This window comes from Arachis hypogaea, chromosome 1 (assembly GCF_003086295.3).
Source record: "Arachis hypogaea cultivar Tifrunner chromosome 1, arahy.Tifrunner.gnm2.J5K5, whole genome shotgun sequence".
Taxonomy (NCBI): Eukaryota; Viridiplantae; Streptophyta; class Magnoliopsida; order Fabales; family Fabaceae; genus Arachis; species Arachis hypogaea.
In genome coordinates this window covers 21,946,167-21,965,811 of record NC_092036.1, presented here as the reverse complement: position 1 = coordinate 21,965,811, position 19,645 = coordinate 21,946,167, and the positions used below count along the sequence as shown (strand labels likewise).

General features: G+C 34.0%; 2 protein-coding genes across 2 annotated transcripts; both read left to right on the top strand.

The window, feature by feature from the left end:
- Window positions 1–8,056: 8,056 nt before the first annotated feature.
- LOC112705531 (uncharacterized) lies at window positions 8,057–8,503 on the top strand. Its single transcript, XM_025756400.1, has one exon. The coding sequence runs from the start codon at window positions 8,057–8,059 to the stop codon at window positions 8,501–8,503; it is 447 nt and encodes a 148-aa protein (XP_025612185.1).
- A 6,110-nt stretch (window positions 8,504–14,613) lies between these two features.
- LOC112705453 (uncharacterized) lies at window positions 14,614–15,189 on the top strand. Its single transcript, XM_025756305.1, has one exon. The coding sequence runs from the start codon at window positions 14,614–14,616 to the stop codon at window positions 15,187–15,189; it is 576 nt and encodes a 191-aa protein (XP_025612090.1).
- The last annotated feature ends 4,456 nt before the right edge of the window (window positions 15,190–19,645 follow it).

Here is a 19,645-nt window from a genome sequence, read left to right as displayed (position 1 = left end):
AAATTTTAATTTTTTACATGTAAATTACATGTGAATTTTAATTTAGCCCCCTTAAAATTTTATTTTAGTCTTATTTTATTGTATAAATATTTTTGACCTCCCTTTAATATAGCATCTAACTTCACCCCAGATAACGACCTAATACAATATTATTATCTTTCAATAAAAATTATTACTAAAAACATAACTGCTTTGTTTCATTTCATGTATAAAAAAGGTAAGACATATATCTTCGACAAACACAATACTAACTTAAGTATCGAAATATTTTTTGTAGATACACTCTCCTCTTTATTCCATTCACAATGAGATAAACTCTAGACAAAAAACTCGAATATTCAAGTTACCAGCTCGAAATTGAGGATTACAGTTCGGTGCCAAATGTTGAAAGACGAGTTACATTCAGTCCACTCACACAAGAACAATTCTAAATATAAAATATATTTTTATTATTTTCGGTGATAGAATTCAAGTGATTGCATATCTTCTATCCTCATTATCACTTTATTAATATATAACATTAGTTGTTCTAATGTTAACTTTATTAATTGATATCATTATTGTCATTTTATTAATGAAATCAATTAAAAGTATACTTTTACTCTTCTGATCTAAATTTCAAGCATTTTAATGGGATGATTTCAAAAGAGGCGCTTAATTTTTAATGCGTATTCAATAGTTTTTTTTTTCACGGTATCTTTTAATTTGATAAAATAAGAATTAATTTGTTGTAAATTTAAATTTTATTTAAAGATTTATTATTTGTCAATAAATTACTATATATATAAAATATAATTTAAATTTCTAACTTACATAAACAGATAAGTAAGCTGATGATAAACTCTATTTTATCATTTTCAATTATGTTAAAAGGTATAAAGTTTATTAGCCTTAATTAATCGAATTTTTTCAAATTTTACTTTCGATGAAATTGTATGTAAAAAATATGTTTTTTGTGTTTTTAATTATTAATTTTTTAACCTCTTAATATGCAATTTGATGTAATGATAAAATTTCTTTAAATATTTTAGAATTAAAGTGCATCAATGACTTCAAAGATTGAAAAGAATAGAACAAAGAAGTGAATTCATAAAATAATTTAAAAGTGTAGCTATCTAAAATCTCACTTAAGAACAATTTTTTTGCTTAAACGAGATCTTATAGTTTAAACGAGATTCTCACACAAGCACAATTTTTTTTGGTATAAGCGCGATTCTCACATAAACGAGATTTTTTCGTGTGTATAAGGTTAGTTTAACTCATATAAATTCACATTTTGGACTCTCCAGAACCCCAACAACTATATAAGATTATATTTTGATGCCAAGACTTGGGAGGAGGAATAGACAGTTAGACCATACTCATTCATGTTATGAATTTGATGATTTTTAGAAATGAATTTCATGTTTTATGTTTCATTTATGTTAATTTGAGTTGTTAGTGTTAAATTTTAATAGTGGGTAGTTGTAAATTTTGTTAATTCTTGTAATTTATGCTATTCTATTTTTATGTACACCAACTGTTTGATGAAATATTTATATTGGTTATGGAGTAGATTTTTTCTTTCTTGTTGTGGGATTGAAAAATTGGATGACCTTGAGTCATTAATGTTTAATTTTGATTAGTAATTTAGAATTGTATTATTCTCCACGTATAAGTCATTTTTTGATACAAGTCTATACAAGTCATTTATATTCATGCGCAAACATTTTTTCTTCGTGCCGTTACTACACGTTTTTTTTCTTATTTTTGCTGCACGTTCGTTATTTTTCTCTTTCATTATGATTGTCACCAACACCACTTCCTCTTCCTCCTCCTCTTCTTCCTTCTTTTTTCATTAAAATTTCTTCTCCTCCTTCCTTTTCCTCCTTCTCCTCCATCTCCTCCATTATCAGTTATCTCCAAGGTTCTGAAAACCGAACCAGTCATTGAATCGCTCTGGTTACTGGTTCACTGGTTCATAGGTTCAACCGGTTTGACCGTAGTTAAACCGAAAAAACTGTTTTATAATAAAATAATAAATAAAATATAAATAAACACATTAAAACATAATTATAGTTTAAATTTTAATATAAACTTTAAAATATCATCCAAATTAAAAATATTATATAAACCAGAATGTTATGATCTCATTCAAATACAAACTCAAAAGTCAAATAACAAAAATAACCAACTAAACATAAAATGCCAACTTCCAAGTTTGTCATCAATCATATTTATTCATATTCACAATTTTATCACATTCATTCATATTCACAATCCCTTACCTTATTCAGCAGCACAAAAATTGAAAATTGAATTAGTGAAACCATTTATGCACTTGAAATAAAAATGGCAAATAAAATACCTGCTCACATCAGCAACAACATCCTCTACATGTTATAATTTAATATTAGGAAGGGTACTAGTTGTGCCCATTAGAATTACTTAATGTTTTAAGAGTATAGATAAGAAACTTTTATCAATATATTAAAGAAATTAATGAATTGATATTGAACTTGGGTTCAATTTGGAGTTTCTCTCCCCAACTCATAGAGAGAGTTCTAACATTGGTGCTCTCATTGAGAGGTTTCTTCTATTTTTCATGAAAAATCAAATAACTCAACAATTTGAAGATGAAAAAGATGGTTATGGATGGACAATATGTATTGAACAATACTGGAACGCCAGAAAAACACCTGATGAGCAGAGATTCAAAGAGATGGAAAGAGGTTTGAAAGAGCCCAAAGATTTCTATCATTGCTACCAACCAGATATGGGTCCAAGCTTGCAAAAACTTTGCTAGAATGAAGTTGCAGAATGGAAAATTGAGTGGGAAGAGATTAAAGCTAGACTAACGCAACAACAGCAACCACCACAAATCGATCAAGAAGCAACCAAATCTCAGCTATCAACAGAACAAGACTCACAGCAGCATCAACAGAAATTCAAGAAAAAAGAGAGGCCAAAATCGATGAAAATTCAGATTCAATAAGAAATTTAGCAACAAATCCAACAACAGATCACAAATTTAATTTCACAAGATCAGTTCACAAATCAACAAGTCTAGAATATATGAAATTGACGAAGAAGAAAAACCAGATTTCAATTTTGAATTTCAACCACAACAACAATAAGAAGAATCAAACAGAAATTACAAATCAAGTACGAATTCAAAATTCAAATCCAAAAATTCAATAAAAAATAACTCTAAATCCAGAAAATCAAGAACAAATAAAAAAACAACCCAACCAAAGAATCAAGAACAACACAACCAAAGAACAAATCAGAATCAACAATAGGGAGGACGACTGAAGGATAAAAATAAATCAGAATCAAACCAACAATCAGAATTAAAAAGTTCAGAATAAAAACAAATCAGAATCAAAATCAAACAAAGGCTTCATTACAGATTCAAATGCAAGGAAGGATATGGCGCTGGAAACGGAGAGCTGGCGATGGAGGCAGGAACAGAGATGGCGGCGGCGACGGTGGAACAGAGCTTCGCGACGGAGACAGTAGGCGAGCCCGGCAACTATACTTCCATTGCTGAGAGTCTGAGATGTTAGCTGAGTGAGGGACCGAGTGAGCTTCGAAGCTCCAACCAGTGACGGCGTCAGGAGTAGTCCAGCGGCTGAACAAAAGGGAGACAGAGACACCGAATGACCAAGACAAGGAGCAGTGGTGGAGCACCTTCGAATCGAGTGACCAACAGAGCTTGCGGCGTAGGTGCGCGATGGAGGCTTCGACGTTCCCACGGTGGCTGCGCGATGGAAGGGAAGGAATGTTGCGATGGCTGCTGCGCGATGGGGGGGAAGGGAGCGAGCTGATGGTGGCTGTTCGAAGGACGACAGCGGCAGCATGAGGAGGTGGCTGGATGGAGGTGAGGGACGACGAGCTCGATGAGATTGGGAGGAGCCCCGCGTGAGAGAGGTGTTCTAAGTTCTGGAAGCTGGATAAGGTCGGGGGCTAGGGCTTAGGGCTAACTAGATTTCTAGAGGCTGAAACAATGAAACGACAACGTTTGGCTGGGCATTCAAAAAACCGGTCGGGTCACAGTTCGGTTCGACTGACCGGTTCCCGACCGGTTCACTGGTTCAAATCCGATTTTTAAAATTTCCAATTTTTCTATTTACCCGAATCGTTTTGCTCAACGGTTCACGGTTAAACCGGTTCGACCGGCCGGTCCGAACCGGTTTTCAAAACCTTGGTTATCTCTTTGTTGAAGATAATGAATAATTCAAGTTCAGATTGTCAATTAAACCAGAATAAAATTAGTTATTGTTTTGAATCCAATCAAGTGGTTGAGGTGTAGTTCGATTCTAGTTAATGTTTTCGTTAGTAGTTTATGATTCTGTAGGTGAATAATATTTTTGTTTGTGAAAATTGTTATTCATCGTTGATGGTTTGAATTGAATGTAATGTAAAAGTTTTGCATTAGAGGAAATATTTTTCTTTATTTGCAGCAAATTTGGGTATCGCATGAAGATATTTGGGTGTAACACGAAGATATTTGAGTGTATTGTTTAAGAATTTTTGGTGTATGTGTGCAGATAAGTTCTGCATAATTCAAAACTCTTCTTCTTCCTGCTCCTCATCTTCTGCTGCTTCTTCTTTTTCATCATCATCATCATTATCTTCTTTTTTTTTATTCATCTTTTTTTTTCTTGTTTTATCTTCTCAAGTTTCTTCTTGTTTTACTCTCTTAACAAGAATAAAAATAAAAAAATCAAACAAAGAAGAAGAAGAAACACATAATGGTAAAAAATTACTTGGAAGAGGATGAACTTACATTTATTCAACTAAAAAAAAGAAATAAATAAGAAAAAAAAGAAGAAAAATATATTAGAGGAAATATTTTTCTGTATTTGTAGCAAATCTGGGTGTAACACGAAGATATTAGGGTGTAACACGAAGATATTTGAATGTATTATTTAAGAATTTTCTATGTATGTGTGTTAATAAGTTTTTCATAATTCAAAACTCTTCCTCTTCTCCCTCCTAATCTTCTCCTGCTGCTTCTTCTTTTTTTTTTATCATCATCACCATTTTCTTCTTCTTTTTTCTTATTCATTTTTTTCTTTTTTGTTTTATTTTCTCAAGTTTCTTTTTGTTTTACTCTCTTAACAAGAATAAAAATAAAAAAATCAAACAAAGAAAAAGAAAAAACACATAATGTTGTAAAATTACTTGAAAGATAATGGACTTATATTCATTCAACTAAAAAAAAAGAAAGAAATAAGGGAAAAAAAGAAGAAAAATGCAGCATTAGATGAAATATTTTTTTATATTTGCAGCAAATTTGGGTGTACGTAACACAAAAATATTTGGGTGTAACTCGAAGATATTATTTGAGTGTATTGTTTAAAAATTTTCAGTATATATGTGATGATAATTGTCATATTTGTGGTTAGTTATAAGGATAGTAATTCTTAACCATCAACCTTAGCTAAGATTCTTTTAGCATTTAAATCTCATTTCTTTTATTAGTTCATGCATTATCTTAATCATTTCTAATTTAATTTAATATTTTTAATTGTTGTCCCTTTTATTCTCAAGTTCACTTAATCAGTCATTTACTTATTTATTGATTTTATTTTTTTGCAACTTAGTTATTAATTTTTTTAAAATTTTTAGTCAATTTATATTTTTGTAATTGCTATCAACATTTTTGTATTCTCATAGCCAATTCTAATGCCCATTGCAAGTCTAAGGAAATTAAAATGACCTGGATCTAAATTTTCGATTATTATTTTAAACTTTATAACATTTTTACCAAATTTTGATAATATTAAATTCTGATTTAAAACTATATCTACAACGAATTTTAAACTTTTAAATTTATAAATTTTTAAACTGATTTTTAACCCTCATCAAATTATATAAATGTATTGAATGTTGGGTTATGTGCAAGTCAATCTCCAGATATCTTCTTAAATATGCACTATTTTTATTAATAATAATGAATTTAATTATCATATGTTATAAAGACACAAGTTATGCTTATTATTATTAAAAAATTAAATTTTTTATTTTAATAAATACATAACAATTATATTTGAAAATTTGATTTTGTACATTTTTTTATAAATTTTTTTAATTAGTATAGAATTATAATTTATGAAAAATAACTTTCGTCAAAATAACAAGTTGCATAGAGTAATAAGGGATCGATTTTCCATGTTTTTTAAAAGAGGAGTGTTAGGAACTATTTTATGAGTTGTAGTCATTAATTAATTATTAATAATATTTTTAATAGTATGAGATTTTATTTAATAATAAAAAAATTACTTAGCTAAACGATGATTAAATTTTAATAAAAGTGATGTCCATAAATTTTCTCTTTCTAAAATACAGGATTAAAAGAGCTATGCTAGCTTTATAATTAAAAAGAAGAAAGAGAAGTGAAGTCTTTATTATATTGTTGGCAATAATAACGATATTTGAACTCAAACGTTTGAATTAAAATTCGGGTACTATATCACATTATATTTTTGTATATACACTAACATTATATTTTAACGGTAACGTAGGGATAATAATTAAAATGATCTTATTTAATTTAATATTTTATATTTTTATATATATATAATTTATAATTATATATTTATTATATATAAAATAAAAAAGTCTAGGAATCATCATTTTTGTATATTAAAATCTGATAAGTACTTAACTAGCAAAAAAAATGAGTAATTTTATACTATTAGATGTAATCTTATACCATTAAAAATATTAATAATAATTAATTAATGACTATAAATCACAAAATTTACTGACGTCCTAATATTCTTCATATAAAATTATATAATTATTTTAAAAATAATTAATAAATACTAAATAAAATATTTTTAAAAGTTGGAAGTGTTTCTATTATTTTTTAAATATTATTGATAGTTTAATTTCCACTATGATACAAAATAATGACGAGCGAAGGTAGAGGGTTAATAGCAATTCGAAATTGAGAAAGTATATAGGGGTCAACTATAACTCTAGTCAACTCGGCTAACTCCCCTTTAATTTTAATTTTAGATTTTAAAACATTTTTTTTTATGTTTTGGATAATTTTTTTATTAGCTTTAGATATTTCTTTCTCCTATGGTCGGATATTTTTTTGTAATTTGGATGTTTCTTTGGATGATTTTTTTAATTTAGATATTTTTTCTAGTTTTAGATATTATTTTTATTAGGAATTCTTTTAAAAAAATTAAATATCTCTTTTTTATTAGGTTATAGATATTTTTTTCACGTTTTGAATATTTTTTATTAAAAATTTTTAAAATAAAATTTTAAAACAATTTTTGAAATTTTTAAAATGATTTGTTAAAACATGTGCGGCTGGTTTTTTTTTTTTTTAATTTTCTCTGAGTAATAGTGAAACGTGGGCTGTTTTTTTTTTTTTTCAAATAACAGTGAAAAGTGAAAATAAGGTTAGATTTTTATAAGGTTGCAGGATATTTTTTTTTCTTATTGAATCTTTTGTAATAATCTACTTTGTAATTGCTGGTATTCTAGTTGATTACCTAACAAAATTATTTTAAATTATATTAGTTAATATTTTTTAACAGTTCAATATTTTTAGTCTAGCAATTTAATACTATATTTTTAATTAATATTTTAAAATACTACTATTGACTGTTAATTGAAAATAATAAATTTACGTAGCATTGCTTATAATTTATATATTAAGATGGAAATGTTTAAAGTAGAAATTCAGTGCAGTCAACTTTATATAAAATTGATAGTTCATGGTCGTTAAATAAAAATATAGTTAAATCAGTTAAATTATTTAACCGTTTTCAACCATCAACTTCAGGTAAAGTTGATTATACATGAATTTTCCGGTGTTTAAATATTCAACCAAAACTTTTTGGTTCACCTGTCGTTATTGTTGTTTATATAAAGTGAAATATTGATGCACGAAACCCATTATGGTAGCTAGCTAACCTTTTCGAACCATTATTACATATCATGGAGATAGCATGGGATATACATGCTCCAAGTTATATTACAACTTTAATTTTGAGAAAAATCTAACTCATCATCACACATGAGAAACCAAAAAGAGAGAAAACTCATGAGGTTCATGAAGGCACCCTTCAGGTTGCTAATCAAGGCAAGGGACATGTACGTACAAGGCATGACCGATTGCTCCGCCAGCAGCCACTTCGCCTATGTGGACGCCGCCATGGGGTGCCCTACCGGCCAGCTCTGCCCTCTCCCTAGAAGCTTCAGTGTTACTTCATCGGCCCGGTCGAGCGCCAGTGATGACCACGATCTCATCATGGCTGCTGCTTCCCTTAGGAGACAGGAACGCAGCGGTAATGGCAATAGGAATGAACACCGTGATGTTGGGCGTTTAGGGGCCAGGAAAGTGCATCGCCGTTGTAGCATGACGATTGGACGGATTGATGAGGACGAGGCGTGTGACTTTTCCGGAGAAGATTTGGAGGTCAAGCAGCATGTCTTTCCCCGAAGCACAAGTTACGCTGCTTGGAGAGGAAGGGCCGTAGGGATCTTCTAAAGTTCTAATGAACAACATAAATGTAAGGGCAAAAAGTGGAAATTTGGGTACTCTCAATTGATAAAAAGAATTGAAGGATTAAAGTGTGATTTTTAATCTTTTATTATTTTTTTTTATGTTTTTTCTTAATTCTACTTAAAAAATTAGCGGTGAGAAACTACATTTTATTTCTTTAATTATTAAAAAAATTGAAAATATCCATTTCCACAAAAGTGAGCTTATTTTCTCTTATATATTAATCTTTAATTTCTCTCCTAATTAAAATATCTGTTACTTTAAATTTTGGTAAATGAATAATTTGATAAATGTAAACATAATTTTAATATAATAAAGTTTTAAAATGACATATTTTAAACGGAGAGAATATATATAATGATCTATGTTCTTTTTTATATAATTTTTTTAACTTTTTTTTTTCCAATTGATTTGGTGTATTTAGCTTTATTGTTGGCTGAATTTATTCCTGAGATCTGAGAGACAAGGTTACAACTTACAGGCAAATGCATTTGTGCCTCTTTTTATGAGCAATGGCCACCCAAAATTATTGTAGTTAATTACATGTTAAATTCTTGTTTTTTTTTTTTTTTTATTGAGTTCTAGTTCTAGACGAGAAATGGCCACCGAAAATTGTTGTAGTTACTTGTTAAATCCTTTTTTTATTGAGTTCTAGACGAGCAAACCGAACCGGCCAAAATTACCACTACAAGAGAGAATATTTTTTTGAAGAGAAAAAGTTTGCTGTAAAATATTACTTTTGCTGCAATAGAAAAGTTTTCGCAACAAAAAATATATAATTGTTGTATGTTTTATTAGAATTTGTTGCCAAAAGTAATTGGAGTCCATTTTTTATTTGTTGTTAACGATTTAGATTTTGTATCAAAATAGTTTGTTGTTAAATTATACTCAATAGTAAAACAAAGTTTGCTGCAAAAAATTTTAATTTTAGCAACCAAATTTTGTTGATGCAAAAATCAGATTAGCTAACTATTATAATATCTTTGGAAGAACATAATGTCGCTGCAAAGTTATTATTATTGTCGTCGTCGAATAAAATGAATAAAAAATATACATAACAAAAATCTTAAGCTCAAATACCATAGAATACTTTGTAATGGAATAAATATATATATATATATATATATATATATATATATATATATATATATATATATATATATATATATATATATATATATATATATATATATATATATATATATATATATGGTGAATGCTATCCAACCCCCTCTAAAATAATATGTAAGTTACCCTTTATTATGTGTCACATTGTAATTGGTCCTTATCTTGACCATAGTTGGGAATTTGGGATAAGAAGCACCAACGTCATCGCCATCTACTGCCCTCCCACACAACCTCTCTTTCTTTAGTCACGTCTCTTCTACCTTCACCTTTAGTACCTCCTCTAACTCCTTATGAAGTATGGATTCACGAAGATGATCCCTTCTTTTTTGTTCCATGTCAATAGCATCATTGGAATCATGTTGCTCTTGGATTGATGGATGTGGGTGTCTTCCATGGATAGTGGTGATGGGATGGAGAGATCATTCTGTGGTTGAGATGGAAGTGCACTGGAGCTTGAGGGTTGAACATTGGAGGTGGAGGGTTGGTCCATACGGGATATAAGATTTTGGAGTGTAGAGGTGAGACTAGTGAGAGAAGTAAGTGTGTTCTCCATGGAGGTTTTGGGTGGATAGGAGGGTTCATTATTTTGGAAAACAGATTCATAATACGGAGGTGGTTCTTTTTTATAAGGATATGGAGATGGTGAATATTAAGGTGGTGGTTCTGGGTATGGTTCATATGGTGGTTGGTGTAGTGGATAAAGATTAGGGTCATATGGGGGTGAATGGCGGAAAGGGGCTTGTGAGTATGGTGGTCCAAAGTCATGTTGAGGAGGGGGTTCATAGGCATATGGTGGTAGTTGTTGATAATCAAAAGAGCGTTCACCATAGCCATTGCCTTGATATGTATCACAGAATGGTTGTTGATAGTCCATTGGAGGTGGTTGTCGCTATGAGGGTTGATCAAATTCTTGTGGCTCCTCCCATCTTTGATTCTTCCAACCTTGATGCCTGTTCTCATTATAGTTCCCATTCCTAACAACAAAATTGGAATCAAACTTGAAGCCAGAGGGGTGAGAGTTCATAGTAGTAGGAGAAAATAAAAACAAAAACTAACAAAAAGAAAATATTTTGAAAAAGATATGATTTTTGAAAAAAAAGATAAAATAAGATTTTGAAAAAGATATGATTTTTTGAAATAAGATAAGATAAGATTTTGAAAAAGATATGATTTTTTTTAAAAAAGATTTGAATTTTGAAATTTAAGATAAGATAAGATAAAAATTTTAAAATAAAAATCTGAATTTTTTTTGAAAAATATTTACAATAACTAATAATAAGGCACACGTTTGCAATTCCCCGGCAACGGCGCCATTTTGACGAACGGATTTCCTATTGGTAAAGAAATTCACAAATGTAATCGCGTTGTAAGTATAGCTTCTAAACCAACAGAAAATCCTTTCGTACAAACGTTTGGTTGTAACAAGTAACAAACCCCTTTGGAATTGATAGCCGAAGTATTTAAACCTCGGATCGTCTTCTCAAAGAATTGCAGGGAAGTATGATTTATTATTGGTTATGCAAAGGTATGTTTTGGGGTTTTGAAAAGGTTTGAACAAATAATATAATTGATAAGAAAAATAAATTAATAATTAGAAAATCTCTTGGCAAGGTATGAAATCTGGAAGTCCTATCCTAGTTATCCTTATCAATGGTGATGAGAATTATATTTTTGCTACCACTTAGTCAACCTCTAACTATGAAGGTAAGTTAAGTGGACAAATCAATTCAACACCTAAAGTCCTAGTCAACTCCTTAAGGAAAGACTAGAGTTATAGGAATCTAAATTAATCAGCAAAGGTAACAATTATCAATCACGATAAGTTTGACAACTCAAGAGTCACCAATTAATCAACCAAAACCAAAAGAGAAAAATCTAAATTATTTATATAATAAATAGAAGAAAGCAATCATGAGCCTGAAATACCTCAAATTATATTAATTAAGAAAATCCTAACATGAAAAGTTCATAAACAAATAAAAGAGAAAATAAACAAAAAGAACATTGAACCTGTGATAAAGAAGATAAAAATATTCCTAAATCCTTTAAGAGAAATCCTAATCCTAATTCTAAGAGAGAGGAGAGAGTTCTCTCTCTAAAAACTACATCTAAATTATGAAACTATGTATGACTGTATGTTGTATGATGTATATGATGAATGAATGGATTCTCCCACTTTATAGCCTCTAATTTGTGCTTTCTGGGCCAAAAACTGGGTCAGAAACAGCCCAGAAATCGCTGATTGCGAAATCTGGTACGTACAGGTCGCAGAAAAGTGACGCGGAGGCGTCGTCCACGTGTTTGCATGGATTGAAATTTGCAGATGCAACGCGGGCACGTCGTCTACGCGTTCGTGTCGCCTAACTTCGAGGCAGCTATGGCAAATTATATATCGTTGCGAAGCCCTGGATGTTAGCTTTCCAACGCAACTAGAACTGCGTCATTTAGACCTCTGTAGCTCAGGTTATGGTCGATTTAGTACCACGAAGTCAGGCTAACACCTTTGCAATTTCTTCAGTTCCTTGTATTCCGTCCAGTTTTGCATGCTTCCTTTCCATCCTCTAAGCCATTCCTGCCCTGTAATCTCTGAAATCACTTAACACATATATCAAGGCATCGAATGGTAATAAGAAAGGATTAAACATAACAAAATTAAGACCAAAGAAGCATGTTTTCAATCATAGCACAGAATTAGGAAGGAAAATGTAAAACATGCAAATCATATGAATAAGTGGGTAAAGAGTTGATAAAAAACCACTCAATTGAGCACAAGATAAACTATAAAATAGTGGTTTATCATGGAGTTTGGCGGACATAGTTGGTATAAGCCCTCAAGTTTGTGAGCGTCGCATTTTTCTAGAGGAGGGAGCCAAGCCTATCCATCAACCTCAAAGACGGTTGAACCCCACAATTCTAGAAGTTGTGAAGAAAGAGGTGACCCAACTACTTGAAGCCGATATTATCTATCCAATCTCGGATAGTGAGTGGCTTAGCCCGATACAAATGGTTCCTAAGAAGTCTGGCTTCATCATAGTCAAGAATGAGAACAGAAAACTCATGGCCACAAGAGTGCAAAATTCATGGAGAGTTTGCATTGACTACAGGCGTTTGAACTTGGTCACTCGCAAGGATCACTATTCACTACCATTCATCGATCAAATGCTTGATCGCCTGTCAGGTAAATCCCATTATTGCTTTTTAGATGGCTATACTGGTTATTTTCAGATCCATATTGCTCCAGAAGACCAAGAGAAAACTACTTTCACATGCCCCTTTGGAACGTATGCATACAAAAGAATGCCTTTTGGTTTATGTAATGCACCGGCTACGTTTCAAAGGTGCATGATGAGCATCTTTTTGGATCTTCTTGAGCACTGTGTGGAAGTATTTATGGATGATTTTAGTGTTTATGGTGATTCTTTTGACCTTTGTTTGGATAATCTTGCTAGAGTATTTGAAAGATGTGCTAGTTCAAACCTTGTGCTTAATTTTGAAAAATGTTACTTTATGGTAAAGCAAGGTATTATTCTAGGTCATGTTGTTTCTAATACTAGTATATCTATTGATCCTGCAAAGGTTGATGTTATTTCTGGTTTAACTTACCCCTCTTCTGTGAAGGAAGTCCATTCTTTTCTTGGTCATGCAGGTTTCTACCGGTGTTTCATCAAGGACTTCAGTAAGGTTGCACTACTCCTTTTCCGATTGTTGCAAAGAGATGTAGAGTTTGACTTGAGTGAAGATTATATGGAAGCATTTGACAAGCTGAAGATTGCCTTAACCCAAGCTCCTATTGTGAGAGGGCCTGATTGGAGTAGGCCGTTTGAGGTAATGTGCGATGCATCTAACTATGTGGTAGGAGCGGCGCTGGCTCAGCGTGAAGGTAAGGATCCCTATATTATAGCTTATGCTTCTAAGGCTTTAGATGGTGCCCAGTCTAACTGTACTGCCACTGAAAAGGAACTTTTAGCAATTGTTTTTGCCTTGGATAAATTCTGGTCCTATTTACTTGGAACCAAAGTGGTAGTATATTCAGACCATGCATCTTTGAAATACTTGATAGCTAAGAAAGAATCAAAACCAAGGTTAATCCGTTAGATATTGCTATTGCAAGAGTTTGATTTAGAGATCAAAGATAGGAGTGGTTCCCAAAATTTAATGGTAGACCACTTGAGTTGCCTAGAGCATATAAAAAGTGACTCAACTCCTATTAATGATGCATTTTCTCTTGATAGCTTGCAAGCAACATCTGAGGTGGTTCCTTGGTATGCACCCATTGCTAATTATTTGGTCAGTCACACCTCTCCTCTAAATTTTCTAAACATCAATAGGACAAGCTCAAGAGTGAGTCCAAGTATTACATATGGGATGACCCATATTTGTGGAGATGTGGTGCTGACCAAAAACCCTAAATCCAGTCTATCTTGGAGGCGTGCCACTCTTCTGAAAGTGGTGGCCACTTTGGCCCTCAGAGAACTTCAAGAAATATCTTAGACTGTAAATTTTGGTGGCCTACACTCTTTAAGGATGTAAATCTTTTTTGTAACTCTTGCCACCAATGCCAAAGGTTTAGAAACATATCCAAGAGGGATGAGATGCCCCAACAACTCATGTTATTTTGTAAAATTTTTTATGTTTGGGGTATTGACTTCATAGGTCCATTTCCAAACACGAATGATTTCTTATATATTCTATTAGCTGTTGATTATGTTTCTAAATGGGTGGAAGAATTTCCTACCCGTACCGATGATGCTAACGTGATTGTCTATTTTGTGCGAAATAACATCATTTGACGCTTTGGATCACCACGAGCAATCGTGAGTGATCAAGGCTCTCATTTTTGTAACAAAAGAATGATAGGTTTGATGAAGAAACATGGCATTATTCACAAGGTGGTGACGGCTTATCATCCCTAAACAAATGGCCAGACCGATGAGTCTAATAGAGAGATCAAGTGCATACTCGAGAAGATGGTTAAACCCCATAGGAGGGGTTGGAGCTCTAGGCTTGGAGATGTGCTATGGGCTTATCGGACGGCTTATAAGACACCGATTAGCATGAGTTCGTTCTGCCTAGTCTACAGAAAGGCTTGTCACCTTTTGATAGAGGTGGAACACAAGGCTTATTGTGCTGTGAAGGAATGTAATTCAGAATTGGGAGGAGCCGGAATTGAAAAGAAATTGCAATTGAAAGAATTGGAGTGCATTCGTCTTGAGGCTTATGAAAACTCAAGGCTCTACAAAGAAAAGGTGAAGGCGGTGCATGACAAGAACATCAAGAGGAGAGAGTTTAGAGTTGGGGATCAAGTTCCTCTCTATAACTCAAGGTTGCGATTAATGCCAGGCAAATTGAGGTCAAGGTGGGATGGACCATATGTGGTGGAGAAGGTTGAAACGTATGGAGTTATCCACTTGAGTCATCCCTCAAGCCCTACCTTCTTCAAGGTAAATGGCCACCGTTTAAAGCTTTACCATAGTGCGAAAGTGAAGAGCAACAAGGAGCTGAAGATCTTTCTTTTGAAGGACCCATCCACAGAAGAGGACTGAGCTTATAGACCGTCCAACTTAAGGACATTAAAGAAAAGTTCTAGTTGAGAGACAACCCACCATGGTATGATCTTCCTTTTCTATTGTACTTTTTATTTATTTACATATCTTCGCTTTATTCGATGTGTGTAATCCTTTTCAATTATGCATATTTGCCTTTGTTCTTATATATAAAAAAAATTTTGCTGCTGGTGCTCTCTGGTACAAAAACCAGAGAGTTGTGCTGAAACAATGCAGGTGGGGTGCCAGGAACACAACCCACCCCACGCGTACGTCTCGCTAACGCGTACGCATCACCCAGCAATTTCACCTTTCCACGCGTGTGCGTGAGCGACGCACATTGTCGTATGCAACGACTGCAATTCCTGGTACAAAAGCCAGAGACTTGCACTGGAACTATGCGGGTAGGGTGCTGGGCACACAACCCATCCCATGCGTGTGCCTCGTTGACGCGTACGTGTCACTTTGTTTTTTGGCTACCCACGCGTAGCCATGACCGACGCGCATGCGTTGTATCTTAGTGCTACCATACCTGGTACAAAAACCAGAGAATTGTTATGGAATGCTGCCAGTATCGTGCGTCTCACATGAAAACTTATCACGCGTACGCGTGACTGACGCTCACGCGTCACTTTCACTTTTGGGCCTTCCACGCGTATGCGTGGATGACGCGCACGCGTCACAACGCGATTTAATCCTTGCGCCGCCCAACTTCTTTTCATTCCTCTTCTTTCTTCTAATTCTAATCCTTCTTCTTTCTTCTTCCTACTTTCTACTTTCTTCTTTCTTTCTTCCCCTCTTCCACCACTACCGGTGACCACCACCTCCGACGATCCAAACTCTTTTTTCTTTTTTGTCTTTTCTCTTCTCACCCCTCTTATCTTCTTCTTACTTGCATTTATCCCCCTCTTTTCCTCTTCTTTTCAAGGTTACTTTTCTTACTCTCTTTTAATCTTTAACCATTCTTTTGTTTATTACATTCAAATCTTTTAATTACTTTTACATGCATTTTCCTATTGGTGTTGGAGTCTCTAGTTTAACTTTTTGTGAATTGGTGGATTATTTTGATATTTCTTAGTTTGTTTGTGTTATGTGGCGTTGCTTTCAGAACTGGCATTCTATTTTGGGTTTATCACACACTTGGATTTCTTAACTTGCTTCTTGCTTATAATATGCACACCAAGTGTTTGTGAAAAAATACCAATGATATCTTGATTTATTTTCTATATTATTCTTGCAACTTAGTGCTTCTTTTTCACAAACACTTACTCTTCATGTGTATTGAGCTTATTTTCCATGGTTTTTCATCATCAAAATGCTCATTATTTGTGGCTTGCTAATTCGGGTGTTTATCTCTCTGAGTTTAATATTCCTTCTTTTTCTTCCCTTTTCAGGATTGCCACCAAGAAAGGGAAAGAAAGGCTTCTATAAAGACACCGGCTAAAAGGCTGACTCAAAGAGCATATGCTAAGGCACAACCCTCCTCAAAAGTCAAGCCACCTTCTAAGCGGTTGAAGAGAACTATCCGAGTTGATAAAGCCGAGAAGGAATTTCCCGCAAAGGACTCCGCACGATTCACTAACCGCTATTGTGAGTGGATGTTTCCTATCTTGGTTGAGAGAAACTACCACAATGAGCACCTCCTACTTCTTCCAGAACATTTTGTTCAATTGTGGTTCCCCGCATTGAGAGGCAACATTGGAGATTCTTAAATTGGAGGCCGCGGGAAGCTAATTTATCTTGGGTAGTTGAGTTCTACTCTAATTATCACACGCCTACCCTTCAGTCAGTTTTTGTGCGCCAAAAGCAAGTCCCTATCTCAGAAGATGCTATTCAGTGGGTACTGAATCTTTTACCAAGTCCGGATAGGATGGATGCCTAACAAGAAGCACAACTTGAGTGCAAGAGATTCGATTTTGACTGGAATCCCGTCCTTAGAGTCATTCCTCAACCCGGAAGCGAGTGGATCCAAGGGAGGGGTAGGGCTCAACCCAAGGGCATCTCCGCACAGGAGCACACTATGGAGTCTCGAGTGTGGGCACAGATCATGTCTCACTATATTTGTCAAGCACTCATGAGTCCACTATTACTACAGACTTGGCCATTCTTGTTTGGTGCACCCTCACAGAGAAACCTCTCAACTTTTCACGACTCATCCGACAAGCTATGAGTCGAGTGCAAATAGTAGGCAGCCTACCTTTTCCCACTTTGGTTTTGAACTTGGTGTCTGTGGCTGGAGTTTTCTATCAGGCTGGGGATGTGCAGACCATGATTCCAAGGGACGATAAAATTATCCCGAATAGAAAATATAATAGGCCTCCAGTGCCACTTGTGAGTCGGAATAAGGACCCATTTTTCAAAGCTCCATCATCCTTCATTCCACCATCATCGACACCACATGCACCACCACAATCTGCCCACCAGTTGTTACTTGAGCTCCTTGAAAAGGTAGACCGACAAGGCCGGAGGATTGAGCAAATTGAGCGCCGCAACAAGTGTCACTACAACTACTTGAAGGAGCTCATTGGTTGTATTAACCCACCTCTAGAGGAGCCCGACACTCTGGAATGCACTTCAGATCACAGCATGGAAAGCAATCACGAGCCAGATTGTGGAAGTGATGATTTCGACCCCACGTTGCTCATCACTGATGGCATAGAGGACCGTGCTAAGCTTTAAGTGTGGGGAGGTCGGTAACTGACTCCCGAAGGTAACAACCCTCTCTCTCTCAACACCAATACTTTAATTTTCGTTTGTTAGATAGGATAACTTGCATACATAGTTAGTTACTTGCATTTAGGACTACTTGGTTGAAATCATAAATTCTTTTTAAGAAACTGTTTTAGGATATTTTACTAATTTGAATTAAAATTTTTTTTGAACTTTCTTGAAGAAATTTAATTTGGAACATGGTTTTAGAGCTCGTACACACAAGCCTAGTGATATTTTTGAACCTATTTGATTGGTTGCATCTTATCAACTAATATGTTATTTTGGTGTGTATTATTCTCTCTAAAATTGTGATCTTTGTCATGCTTGATTCTATATTTCCATTGTTTGATGTATGCATGCACTTATGTGATTGAGGCATTTGTTTCACTATAACTCACATACCCATATGGCATTACCCTCTGATCATCCTTTGCAAGCCAAAATTGAGCCTATTTTACCCCATTTGTTCTTTATTTTAGCACATTACTAACTCTAAGCGAAAAACAATAAATGTCCCTAATTTGAATCCTTGGTTAGCTTAGACTAGTGAGAGTGTACATGAATTAAGTGTGGAAAAATTGGGTTTGGGAATACTTGGTTTGGAAATTGGGTATTTTATATTCTTATATGAAAATGTGAAAATAGTTTAGGCACTTGTTTATGCATCTAACACTTTAATCATATGCATTAATTCCTTTATGCATATAAAAAAAAAGAAAAAGAGAAAAAGCAATAAAAAGAGGACAAAATGACCCAAGGTAAATAATGATATCAACGCATATGATTTGTATTAAAAATTATCAAGGTGCATGAATTTGTGTAAAGATAGTCAATGGGTAGTTAGGTTTTGCATTGTAATGACATATTGACATGGAGTGCCTTAGTTTAGATGGGAAGTTTAGGTCAGTCAAGGATTCGGATTTTAGTCCACTTAACCAAATACATTCCTACCTTGACCCTAACCCCATTACAACCCTTGAAAATACCTATTGATATGTATATTCATGCATTAAATTTTTGTTGATTGGTAGAAGAAGAGCAAGCCTTAGAAAGCAAAATTAGTAGAGAACCAAGAGAATCAACCCTCAAACTCTCTTATTATCATTTGATGCATGATTTGTGTTAAGTGATTTCAAAGTTTCTAGGATAGGAATGGCTTAGAGGATGAAAATGAAGCATGTTAAAGTGGAAGGAACACAAGAAATTGAAGACTTGAGAAGCTGGGAACGACGTACTCGCATGGATGAAACGTACGCGTGATCAAGTCATCTTCCAGGCGATGTGTACGCGTGACCAGGAGCGTCGTCGACTGACGCGTACGCATGACTGATGCGTACGCATGGCTAGTGCAGAGCCCACCAACACGTACGCGTGGCTAATGCGTACGCGTCATGAGCGTCACGTGCTGCAATTAAGGGAATTCGCTGGGGGCAATTTCTGGGCTGATTCCGACCCAATTTCAGGTCCGAAAATGAGGACAATACGCTGGGAATGGAGTTGGGACAGACACTTTTACACATTAGCTTAGTTTTATGAGTTTTGAATTCTATTGAGAGAAACTCCTACTTCTCTCTAGCGTTTTTGGTTTTCGTAGTTTACTTTTCAATTTGGATCTGGAGAGAAGCTGTGATTACCTTCATTTCTAGTCATTTTCCTTAGAGTTTCTTCTATAATTCCTTTAGTACTCTTTTCTATTTGGTTACTTAAATTCATGTTTGGATCTTGTTACTATTGAATTTTGTTA